The sequence below is a fragment of the Perissodus microlepis genome, chromosome 5 (genome assembly GCF_051167445.1).
Source record: "Perissodus microlepis isolate ML-2025 ecotype Zambia chromosome 5, ASM5116744v1, whole genome shotgun sequence".
In the NCBI taxonomy this organism is placed as follows: Eukaryota; Metazoa; Chordata; class Actinopteri; order Cichliformes; family Cichlidae; genus Perissodus; species Perissodus microlepis.
In genome coordinates, this window is record NC_140465.1 from 35,014,034 (window position 1) to 35,027,464 (window position 13,431).

General features: G+C 43.1%; 1 protein-coding gene across 1 annotated transcript; it reads right to left on the reverse strand.

Moving 5' to 3' along the window:
• Positions 1-12,156: 12,156 nt before the first annotated feature.
• LOC146387772 (odorant receptor 131-2-like) lies at positions 12,157-12,912 on the reverse strand. The gene has a single exon (XM_084929741.1). The coding sequence runs from the start codon at positions 12,910-12,912 to the stop codon at positions 12,157-12,159; it is 756 nt and encodes a 251-aa protein (XP_084785867.1).
• Positions 12,913-13,431: the final 519 nt, after the last annotated feature.

Genomic DNA, 13,431 nt, shown 5'->3' on the forward strand with positions numbered 1-13,431 from the left:
AGTGCTATGGCGAGGTCTAAATTTAGACTGAAATTTTTCATTGATACCATTAGTGTCAGGAAAGGTCTGAAGTTGTTTTATCGACGCTTTTTCCAGAATTTTGGATATAGGAGGGAGTTTGGAGATCAGTCTGTAATTAGTTAGAGAACTAGGGTCGAGATTCTTTTTCTTTATAATGGGTTGAAAGGCAGAATGCTTAAATACTGACGGTACACAACCTAATGACAGTGATAGTTTCAGTAAAAGTTGGGACCAATAGTGGGCAAAGCTTCCATAAGGAAATGAGAGGGAAGGATATCATGGGAGAGATTTTGAGATGATCAGTTATAGCTATTGAATCAGAATAAGACAGTGGCTCAAACTGTTGAAAGACAGTCAAGCATTCAGGGACTGGGTCAGAAACTAACAATGACTGAGATGAGAGAGATGTTCTCAGAACTGAAATTTTGTCATTTAAATAACCTAAAAAATTATCAAGAAGTACAGGGGACTATCTCAGTGAGATAGCTTATATAATCCAGTGGGACAGCCTCTGTTTAGACAGCTCTACCTCCTTTACTCCTCAGATGTACAGGGAGTGCAGAATTATTAGGCAAGTTGTATTTTTGAGGAATAATTTTATTATTGAACAACAACCATGTTCTCAATGAACCCAAAAAACTCATTAATATCAAAGCTGAATGTTTTTGGAAGTAGTTTTTAGTTTGTTTTTAGTTTTAGCTATTTTAGGGGGATATCTGTGTGTGCAGGTGACTATTACTGTGCATAATTATTAGGCAACTTAACAAAAACAAATATATACCCATTTCAATTATTTATTTTTACCAGTGACACCAATATAACATCTCCACATTCACAAATATACATTTCTGACATTCAAAAACAAAACAAAAACAAATCAGCGACCAATATAGCCACCTTTCTTTGCAAGGACACTCAAAAGCCTGCCATCCATGGATTCTGTCAGTGTTTTGATCTGTTCACCATCAACATTGCGTGCAGCAGCAACCACAGCCTCCCAGACACTGTTCAGAGAGGTGTACTGTTTTCCCTCCTTGTAAATCTCACATTTGATGATGGACCACAGGTTCTCAATGGGGTTCAGATCAGGTGAACAAGGAGGCCATGTCATTAGTTTTTCTTCTTTTATACCCTTTCTTGCCAGCCACGCTGTGGAGTACTTGGACGCGTGTGATGGAGCATTGTCCTGCATGAAAATCATGTTTTTCTTGAAGGATGCAGACTTCTTCCTGTACCACTGCTTGAAGAAGGTGTCTTCCAGAAACTGGCAGTAGGACTGGGAGTTGAGCTTGACTCCATCCTCAACCCGAAAAGGCCCCACAAGCTCATCTTTGATGATACCAGCCCAAACCAGTACTCCACCTCCACCTTGCTGGCGTCTGAGTCGGACTGGAGCTCTCTGCCCTTTACCAATCCAGCCACGGGCCCATCCATCTGGCCCATCAAGACTCACTCTCATTTCATCAGTCCATAAAACCTTAGAAAAATCAGTCTTGAGATATTTCTTGGCCCAGTCTTGACGTTTCAGCTTGTGTGTCTTGTTCAGTGGTGGTCGTCTTTCAGCCTTTCTTACCTTGGCCATGTCTCTGAGTATTGCACACCTTGTGCTCTTGGGCACTCCAGTGATGTTGCAGCTCTGAAATATGGCCAAACTGGTGGCAAGTGGCATCTTGGCAGCTGCACGCTTGACTTTTCTCAGTTCATGGGCAGTTATTTTGCGCCTTGGTTTTTCCACACGCTTCTTGCAACCCTGTTGACTATTTTGAATGACACGCTTGATTGTTCGATGATCACGCTTCAGAAGCTTTGCAATTTTGAGACTGCTGCATCCCTCTGCAAGATATCTCACTATTTTTGACTTTTCTGAGCCTGTCAAGTCCTTCTTTTGACCCATTTTGCCAAAGGAAAGGATGTTGCCTAATAATTATGCACACCTGATATAGGGTGTTGATGTCATTAGACCACACCCCTTCTCATTACAGAGATGCACATCACCTAATATGCTTAATTGGTAGTAGGCTTTCGAGCCTATACAGCTTGGAGTAAGACAACATGCATGAAGAGGATGATGTGGACAAAATACTCATTTGCCTAATAATTCTGCACTCCCTGTAAACGGAGGGGAGCAAAAGCTCAGCAACTCAAACTCCATTGAGCTATAAGATGCAGGCATGATCTTGGGAAAATAGGCAGCATTTGGACGCAATACGACCTTCTGGCCATCAGGAGAGAACTTTGTGCAGGAGGGATGCACAGACAGCACATGAAGGTCACCCACTCGCTTTGCTGAAGCCAAAGCGAGAAGTAATGCAGTAATATGAGAGAAATTTCATATCCAGAAACTCAATGGGTTCAAACCAGGTCTAGAAAGGGCCTCCAGCACCAAAGACAAGTCCAGTGCTTGGGACACTGGACTTAAGCGCGGGTCTTGTAGATGTGGCCCCAGCGCTCTGAATTGTCGCTATCACACTAGGTGGCAGACCCTTAGGAGTCACCTGTTGAGATTAAATAATTTGCAGCGCCTCAATAATGCTATGCTTTTTATTAATAATAAGTGTTATAAAGTTATATAATGTAGTAAGCTGAACCTCTTTGGAGGCAACAGAGGGGTAAAAGCAGCGTCTCCCTGCCGTTGGACCCCTTCTCCACTTGGAACCACCGCTAGGAGGGCTGAGGCTTCTTCCTCCTGGGCGTCGGGTCCCTCCAGAGGCCCGATGGTGGGCCTTTGCTCCAGGACGACTGATGTGGAGCTCGGACTGAAGGATGTGCTTGCGCTGGCGGCACACCCACTGCAGCAGTGGGCGCCGGTCTCTTGCCAGTCGACAGAGGAGTGGCGGGCCTGTGAGAGCTAGCTGCAGGCTTGGTCTTCGTCTGATGTCTGGGGATGATGTCGCGCAGAGCTTCTGTCTGCTTCTTCCTCAGATCGAATCTAGTCTGAATGGCTTCAAGTGAATGTCGGAATAACCCAGCCGCAGACACTGGTTCGTCCAGATTTACAGTCATGTCCCTATCTGGGACGTCAGAGAGGGTCAGCCGCAGGTGCCTCTGGACCACAACTGTCGAAGCCAGTGTGTTTGCAGGGGAATGCATCACCTGCCTGACCCAGTTCATTCTGCCTGCAGCCTGAGAATTTGTGACGCACGGAGGATGTAATTCATGGCGACTCTGACCTCGTTAAGAAGAGGTGCCAGCGGACTGTCATCGCGAACCAGAGATCCAAGCTCCACCAGGCACATTGGCTAGGACGTCTGGAGCATGGTGACGGAGGTCATGGCAGAGCTGTGCTGGCCTGAGCCCGATAAATCTTCTCCAGGTGCGAAGCAGAGAATCTGCAGTGATTGGACGGCAGAGTTGCACAGCCGCAGACACCATGGTCATGGGACGGGGCCAGATAAGCAGCCAGAGACGGCTCCATAGGGGGTCGGTTAGCTAAGCTAGCCTCGTCAGCGCCGTCCAACTCCATGTACTGTACATAGCTGGGCACAGTGACGCGGGTTGACAGAGGTTTGTCCCATGATGCTGTTAGCTCGCACACAAAGTCTGGAAACATGGGAAGGTGGTTTTTGGCTGTTGCGGGCTCCGGTGGGAAGAAAAAACCCACTGAGCTGGTGGAGAAGAGGGCCAGTCCACCTGCAGCTTTTAAGCAGCATGGCGAAACAAAAAAGGGGAAAAAGAGAGGTGTCAGTGTGGCAGACGGGCACAGCATTGGTGGCCCATTGGGCCGACAATGAGCTCTCCTGCTCATGGAGCAACCATAGATGTCCAGGCCGATGTCCAGCACGTCGGGCTTCAACCCAGCCTGAACTCCGTCAGCGCTCCTGCATGGTTCCAGCCGGTCATTTGCTAACCCATCAAGATATTCCATGTGGTCAGCCCAGATGGGGACATCGACAGGATAATCCTCGGTCTCGGAAAGGAGAGGGTCATGCCGTGTGACAGCCGAGCGTCCCACCACTTTTTGGACTGGTTCTTACATAGCAGTGTTAACTAATTACAGACCAATATCTAATCTATCTGTGCTGGCCAAAGTTCTTGAAGCTCTTGTGTGTGAGCAGTTAAAGGAGTTTTTACACACCAATGCCATTTTATCTGAATATCAATCAGGCTTTAGGAAGAATCACAGTACTATCACAGCTGCAATTAGAGTGGTAAATGATATTACTATTGCACTTGATAAAAAACAACACAGTGCATCCCTTTTTATTGATTTGTCAAAAGCATTTGACACTGTTGATCATTGTATTTTAAAACTTAGACTCTTCCAGTCAGGACTCTCTGAGAGAGCAGTGGCATGGTTCTCAAACTACCTCAGTAACAGGACTCAGTGCATTAAATCTGACGGTCTATGTTCTGACTTTGTTACAGTGCACAACGGAGTGCCACAGGGTTCTGTATTAGGTCCCCTTCTATTTATCATTTACGTAAACAATCTTAGTCTACATGTGCCAGATGCAAACTTGCACTTCTATGCTGATGATGCAGTTATTTACAGCTGTGGTTCAACTCTTGTCCAAGCCATTGACTCCTTGCAGAAAGCCTTTTCTGCTGTCCAGCACTCATTACTTCAGCTTAAACTTGTTCTCAACGCAGAAAAAACAAAGCTCATGTTGTTTTCTAAATCAAGGAGACGAGCCCAAACAATCCCATCAGTAACCACTCTTGAAGGTAATAAAATAGAGTTGGTTCACACCTATAAATATCTGGGAATCTTAATTGATGACTCGCTTACCTTCAAACCACATGTAGAGAATCTTGTGAAAAACCTGAAGTTAAAACTGAGATTTTATTTTCAAAATAAGTTGTGTTTCTCTTTTAATACAAACAAGCGGCTTGTTGCTGCAACATTCTTGCCTGTGCTGGATTATGGTGATATTCTATATATGAATGCTTCTGCTCAATGTCTTCGAATGGTTGATTCTGTGTATCATGCTTCTCTGAGGTTCATCACTAACCGTAAATTTCAGACTCACCACTGTGAGTTATACTCTCAGGTAGGATTGCCTGCTTTGGTAAGTCGGAGGAACTCTCATTTATACAGTTTTATATATAAGGCGATACTTGGGTTGCTGCCTTCTTATCTGTGTTCCCTGCTTGTAATGAAACATGCTGGTCGGTATTCTCTTCGTCCGCATGGTTACTTGTTGCTTTCTGTTCCATTTGCCCGAACTGAACTTGGTAAAAGAGCTTTTGTCCATTTAGCACCCTTGGCCTGGAACAAACTGCAGAAGGAATGGAAAATGACTGAATTCATTTCATTAAGTGCTTTTAAATCTAAACTACGAATCCTTGAGGCCAAGTCCATAACATGCAACTGTTTCAATTAGATTGATTGTCATTTTAACTGACTTTTTTATTTTTATTTGAATTTTATTTTTTATTTTATTTGTATTCTTTCACTTATTGTTGCATGTGTGTTGTTGCGGCCTGTGTTTGAGTAATTTCTGTAACTGTGAGACATCTGCTGCTGCCTATCTTGGCCAGGTCTCCCTTGAAAAAGAGGTTTTTAATCTCAATGGGACCTTCTTGGTTAAATAAAGGTTAATAAATAAATAAATAAATAGCGCTTTTCTACTCTTCTGAGCACTCAAAGCGCTTTACACAACTTGTGCATTCACCCATTCGCACAAGCACATTGATCTAAGTGCTTTCTAAGTAACATTCACGCACATTCATACTCCGATGGATGCATCGGAGAGCAATTTGGGGTTAATATCTTGCCCAAGGATATTTGGCATGCAGACTAGGGGAAGCCAGGAATCGAACCACCAACCTTCCGATCAGTAGATGACCTGCTCTACCGCCTGAGCTACAGCCACCCCACCCACCCGTCTTTTCAGGGCCTAGTACCGGAGCTGGCAACAAAAGGCACAGGCTTCAGGCTCCATCAACGCTCACCTAGCGTGGACAATAACCAGGCAGACAAGGCATGCATCGGGCTGGTCGCTGTCGTGCAAAGAGAAACAGCATCCCTGAGGACAGGGGCGAACAGAAGATTTCTGCTTTGCTCGCTTCGGTTTGCAGTCCATTCCAAAACGCAAAGCAAAAAGCTGCACAGGAAAACTCGAAATTAGCGCTCCGCGGGCAACCTACACACCAACTCCGTGGTGGAGGCTAACACCAACAGTTAAGCTAAATTCAAGTCGGCAGACCCCAGAGCTAACTAGCAGCAGACAGCTAGTCCAACAGAGCAGAGGTGTTCTCAGCAAGATGAAGAGCGTAAGAACTGAGAGATGACTGTGATGACAGCGGTTATATGTCCAGGCGGGGCTGTGTGTCATCTGTCTTAAAGCCGTGAATAAAGATTTCTTCAGCTAGGACATGCTAGGGTGTGATATCCCATACCTCTGAGTTGTACCGAGTGAATCAACTGAAAGGGAACTTTCTTGCACCTTTGTGCTGTGAAGGCAACTGTACAATGACAACAAATAAATTTCTAAGTTCTTAAAGGCCTGTTACAAAAAACAACAAAAACAGTAAGCTACGTTCAAGCCACCATCTTCTACTTTTTGCATTTCCAGTTTATCTGTCTTATAAATCAAATCTTACAAAATATTCATTTTCGCAAATTTTTGACTTTAATCTTCAAAATTCTGAGTTTTCTTGTTTGTCTTCAGGCTCCGGCGGCATTTCTTTAACCTTGAATGGCACATTTCATTCAGGGACATCTTTTCTTTTTCCTCAGTTTTCCAGTTCAGAAACAACCATTCTGACTTCTTTGAAACACCCAACCCTACTTCTTACAATATTGCTTGAGTAAACTTCCTGTAAGTATGACTTTGTTCTGCCCTCCACAGCGATGACTTTTGGGACATCTTGACATTTTCAGTGATCCTCTGTGTATTCAGGAAGCAAGTCACACTGCAAGCTCCAGAATGAGCAACAGTCTCATCAGCCCTCATTAGGCCGTGACGTTAAAGGTCACACACACACTGGGAAAGCTTGTTATGCGGCACCCAGCATGCAGTTCACATACACAGCATCAAAGGGATTTATTAGGTATGTCTTATGAGGGAGTTTTTCATCATTGCCATTAAACAACTCTGCAATTACTTTGGAACTAGAGTACGCTGTACCATCTGTGATATTTGAGACAATGATATGATTTACTTTAAATGGCTGTTCTGGTTAATTATAAACAAGTAGAGCATACCCAATGGAAAACATGAGATTGTCTGAAAGCAAAAAGATAAATAAATAAATCTCTGCAGACGGGCTCTGTGGACAACTCACAACCCACTGAGGGGAAAAGCTTCATTGCTCATATGTTTAATGAGCTTTTATTGTGAAACCAGCTGCTACAAAGTTCAGAAATTAGAAATGATCACTGATACTTATTAATATAATTATTTTTTAGAAATGCTTTATATATCTTCAAGTTTTGGACTACTAAAAAAAAAAAATTGCAGCAGAAGTAATAAAGTACTTTTTTACTGTGATTTTTCAAAGTTTTATCATTTAATAACTTTACTTGGTTCAATTCAATTTTATTTATTTATTTATTTAGTGCCAAATCACAACAACAGTCACCTCAAGGCGCTTTATATTGTAAGGTAGACCCTACAATAATACATACAGAGAAAAAAACCCCCAACAATCATATGACCCCCTATGAGCAAGCACTTTGGCAACAGTGGGAAGGAAAAACTCCCTTTTAACAGGAAGAAACCTCCGGCAAAACCAGGCTCAGGGAGGGGCGGGGCCATCTGCTGCGACCGGTTGGCGAGAGAGAAAGAAGACAGGATAAAGACATGCTGTGGAAGACAGCCAGGAGTTAATAACAAGTGTGATTCAGCAGAGAGGTCTATTAACACAAGTTAAGTGAGAAAAGTTACGGAAAAGGGAAAACTCAATGCATCATGGGAATCCCCCAGCAGCCTACATCTATTGCAGCATAACTAAGGGAGGATTCAGGGTCACCTGATCCAGCCCTACCTATAACTATATGCTAACATATATGCTATATGCCTGTCTCCCGAATCCAAACTGGAAGCTGGTTCCACAGAAGAGGGGCCTGAAAACGGAAGGCTCTGCCTCCCTGACCTGTCTGGTGTCTAAATCCAATCGAGAATCTGTGGCAAGGTCTGAACACTGCTGTTCACAAACGCTGTCCATCCAATCTGACTGAGCTGGAGCTGTTTTGCAAAGAAGGATGGGCAAGGATTTCAGTCTGTAGATGTGCAAAGCTGGTAGAGACAGACCCTAAAAGACTGGCAGCTGTAATTGCAGCAAAAGGTGGTTCTACAAAGTATTGACTCAGGGGGCTGAATAATTACACACACCCCACTTTTCAGTTATTTATTTGTAAAAAATGTTTGGATTCATGTATGATTTTTGTTCCACTTCTCACATGTACACCACTTTGTGTTGGTCTTTGACGTGGAATTCCAATAAAATTGATTCATGTTTGTGGCTGTAATGTGACAAAATGTGGGAAAGTTCAAGGGGGTCGAATACTTTTGCAAGCCACTGTATGTCTTCTGATGATACTGCCTAAGGGAAGCATGTATAATGTGAACAGAACTGGTCCTAGCACTGAACCCTATGGAACTCCATAATTAACGTCTGAAGCATCTGAAGAAGACTCTCCATTTACATGCACAAATTGGAGTCTATGAGATACGATACGACGATGACGATACTTGGTGATGGTTTGATTGTGACAGATTTTGTTTAAAACAAATATGTTTTTCATAACAGCCTATTGAGAAAATGTGACCTTCGGCAGCAGTTCAACAGTTGAAAGCAGTTGATGCTTTCGTGGAGCTGCTCTTTAAACACAGCTGATGATGACTTGGCTTTTTCCACCTTCAACTGTGGGGTAAATCTAAAATTCAAAAATTTCCCCTTTCCAAGTGTCATCAGTTACTGCACAAAACATTACCGTAATGCCTGTTAATTCTTTCTGATGTTAATATTTTCTTGAAGTTCATCGGGGTAGGTTTAAATTTTGCACTTATTTTTTTCTACCAAATCTGTTTCCCACTCACTAAAAAAACCTAATATCAAACTTTGAATGAACTGCAACAGTCTGTGACGTAGAGAAACAAAAACAAGCATCAGTACCCTTGGTGGATGCACTTGAAAAAGTGCATTATGGGTAACCTTTCATGGGTTGCATGGAACAATTGGTATAATATGCACAATTTAAAAAAAAAACAAACAAATATTAAGAGAACACTTTTTAATCAGAGTGTAGCATCAAAACTGTAAAACTCCTTGGATACTGATCTGTTCAGTTAAGTTGCAGAGGGGGTTGTTAATCAGTTTCAGTTGCTTTGGTGTTAATGAAATTAACAACAGGGAAACTTTTGGTGTCTGGCCCTTATCAACGGATCAGACACCCCATACTCCTGAAGCATCTCCAACAGGATACCCCAGTGGACACGGTTGAATGCCTATTCCAAGTCCACAAAACACATGTAGAGTGTAGGGCAAACTCCCATGCCCCCTTGAGTATCCTTGAGAAGGTAAAGAGAGTATTCCACACCTGAGATAAAAAAAAAAAAAAATTGTTCCTCCTGTATCCGAGGTTTAACTAATGGATGGACTTTCCTGAGGAGGCTGAGGATTGTGATCCCCCCATAGTTGGAGCACACCCTCCAGTCCCCTTTCTTGGAAATGTGAGCCACCACCCTGGTCAGCCAATCCAAAGGTACTGCCCCTGACATCAATTTCGACATTGTAGAGGCATGTCAACCAAGACAACCTTACAACATTCAGAATCTTCAGGAACTCAGGGCGAAACTCGTCTACCCCCGGGTCCCTGCCACAAAATAGCTGTTTAACTGCCTCAGTGACCTCACCCCCAGAGTTAGATGAGTTGTCTCCCTCTTCCCCAGACTGTGCTTCCTCTATGGAAGACGTGTCAGTGGGATAAAGGAGGTCATCAAAGTATTCCTTCCACCACCTGACAGTCAAAGCCAGCATTACTCTGTCCACACTACACAGTGCAGGTAGAGCACCACTTCCCCCTTCTGAGTCACCTGACAGTTTGCCAGAATCAGTCAAGTTTTTTCCCCATGGCCTTCCATGGTGTTTTACTTTAGCCACTGCCTGGATATACTGGCAGCAAGCCGAGAGGATACACACCTCAGCCCGCCACCTCTCACCAAGGGAAACTTCAGACTGAGACAGAGTCCATCTGCTTTAACGCAGAGCCCAAGCCTTGCGTTAAAGTTGAGTCTGACTATAACTAGCCGATACCTCTCAAGCCCCCGCACTAACTCAGGCTCCTTCCCCACCAGAGAGGTGACATTCCATGTCTCAGTTGCTAGTTTCAGTAGCCAGGGATCAATCCGCTAGGGTCTCTGCCCCCAAATATTTTCCGAAATCCAGCTGAGCATGTCAGACCTGCACCCTGCATAGCCAGGCCTAGTTGCTAGGCTAGATGATGGCTGAGCTTGCTGCAGGTTACCAGGACACCTGCGGTGGAAGTGCCTAATGATGGAGGTCGGGCAGGTGTTCCTAATAGGGCTCCAGCACCCTTCGCCAGTGCAAGAGGGACTTAAAGCATGCTGGTAAGGTGGCAATGGGGTGATGGCTGGTCTTTGGTGGATTTCGGCCATTGTACACTGTCACTGTAATGCTCTAAAAGTTAAAACTAGAATTTAAAAATGGAACCTAAATCTGATTGGTAGCCAGTGCAGCGACATTAAAACAGGGGTCATATGAGCTCCCTTGTTCGAGCTGGTCAGTAGCCTCGCTGCATAGTTTTGAACAACCTATAGATGAGCTAGCCCTTTCTTGTTTAGAGAAGTAAAACGGCTGTTATAATAGTCAAGTCTTGTAGAGACAAAAGCATGTATTATCATCTCAAGTTCACTTGTTGACACGATGGATCTTAGTTTAGAAATGTTCCTCAACTGAAAAAAGCAGGTTCTTACTATCTGAAAGCTTCATCAGAAATAACACCCAGGTTTCTAAGGTTATGTTTCTGTGAGGAACAGAAGTCACCCAGTCGCCGTTTAATATCAGGTATTGCACTGCCTGGTGCAGTAATCAAAGTTTCTGTTTTGGCCGGGTTTAGCTGTAAGCAATTATTGTTCAACCATTGTTTAATGTTGGTTAAACAGTCAGTCAGATTGCTTCAGCAGGCTTAAATGAATAGTATAGCTGAATATCGTCAGCAAAAAGATGATAAGATACTTCAGGAAACTGCTGTATTTTCTGGCTTAAGAGAAGAATGTATATTAAAAACAGAATAGGTCCGAGTACAGAGCCCTGAGAAACTCCACACAGCAACTCTGTAGATTCTGACATGATCTGGTTTACAGACACACTAAAACTCCTTTCAGATATATCAATCAATCAATCAAGGCTTTATTCGCCACGTGCAGGTTTCCCTGCAGTGAAATAGGATGAAACCAGTCTAGAACAGAGCCAGACATCCCAACCAGGTCGCTCAGTCTGTTTATCAGGATGGTATGGTTGACTGTACCAAAGGCTGAGGTAATGTCTAACAAGACTAGCACTGTGTATTCTCCGGAGTCTGCTGATTGAATCTGATTGGTCCTGCATTGGGCTCAGGGGGCAGTTCCCGGCAGGCTGACTGAGTAGCTGAGCCTAATAGACAAATTATGCTTTCCTTATTACAGTGACGCCGGGACATTGAGCTTTTGTGTCACCATTAGCAGATGCAGAAGCTGGAAGGTTGCCAGGAGAGCCGACAAACATATCACAAAAAAATAAGTTTCACTGCCCAAAGCTGCATGTCCTGGGTCGCGTGTGTTTACAGTTTCATCTTATCTGCATTTTTAAATAATTGCCTGTGGATGGAAATGGATCTACATCAAACATCAAAAATTAGGGAACATACGTTGGACAAATGGCTTTCTAAAGACTTAGAGATCAGTACCAAGGAACATTGAGATTATTTTGTAATTGCAAAAAGTGGTTTTAATATGTAACACACAATATGTTTAAAAAATAATCTAATGTTGAGGCTTCAAAATATGGATTGCAGAAACCAATATGAGTATACATTAATCCTTATTAGATTTGTAAGGATATCTAAGGTTCCAGAAAAGTATTGATATGAATGCCACGTCCTGAACATTACCTATCATTAGTGAAATTAACTGTGTGTAATAATTTTAAAGTTAAAAACCCAAATCTTCCTCCATGAGTCTGCATTTCCTAGGGGCCCATTTTACACAACAGATATCTTTTCAGATACTTCCTGTAAATTTTGTCTCTTACTCCATAGACTATTGGACTAATTGCTCGTGGCAGGATCTGGAAGAGAATATAACAAGCAAAAAGGGAATCTGAATAATTTTGAGGAAACCACTGCTGCAGGACTTTCCTCAGCAAAGGTTCAGCATATATTGACATACACAACAACACCTGAAAACCATGGAGAATAATTGTATTTCTGGCCTTTGTAGCATCTTGACTTGCTGCTTTTGCAGTGAACAGGATTTTGAAGTAAGTAAAAAAGATAATAAACCAGACAATAACCAGATAGACTATATAGGTGATATCTCTCTTCTTAATGATGTGGGGATTTTGAAAGACTGTTTCTCTGAGGCAAAACACACGAGAATTATAGAAATCCAGTGGTTCTATGGCCAAGGTGATGAAGAGATCAGGAAGAACAGACAGCATGCTGGTCATCCAAATTAAACCAATCAACATTAACGTCCTTTTGACCGTGCAGATTTGGACGTGACGAAGAGGGATGCAGATGGCAATGTAGCACTCCACTGCCATGCAAGCCAGATTCAGAGGGGTGTTTTCAGTTGCAAAAAGAGCAAGCAGGATGAGCACACAACAGACAGAGACATTTATCTGGAAGAAGATGTAGCTGCTGATAAACAGTATGACGGTCAGTGTTACTTGGATCATATCGTTAAGTACCAGGTGGAAAAACAGGATGTAGCGTGGATTCATGTAAAAGAATCCACGCAACAATCACACTAGACATTTATTTAGAAAATACCAACAATGAGAGTTTGGCAGCAGATCTCACATCTGTTACTATTTCACCCTAATATGTTTTTTTGTATAATGTAAATATCAGCTATGTCTAAAAACAGTCAAAGTTACAGTACAGCTAAAAGATTTTAAAGTATCATGAATGCATTAAAGTATTTAGTAATTTAGTAATTAGTTAATATGCATTTAGATCCCTACTGTAACACGACATCAGACTTTATTTATTGGTTGCTTGGAGGTCCTTTAAGGATTGAAGGTTGTGTGTACAGGTGCTGCAGATTGGCACATGCATGCATGCAGTGTTTTCTTTCCCTTCCAAGGCCAGAGGCCCCCATCCCCAACAGCAGCCTCAAATTCACAGAGGAGCTCAACATATTCTTTGCTCAGTTTTAGTCCGCCCCTCCCCCAGACCTCCCCTTCCAGGAACATGAGGTCAGAAGGAGACTGAGACCCCAGGAGAGCTGCTGCTCCGGA

Bases quoted from the DNA above. Each gene is read 5' to 3' on its own strand.
- LOC146387772 (XM_084929741.1), bottom strand. From the start codon at position 12,912: ATGAATCCACGCTACATCCTGTTTTTCCACCTGGTACTTAACGATATG.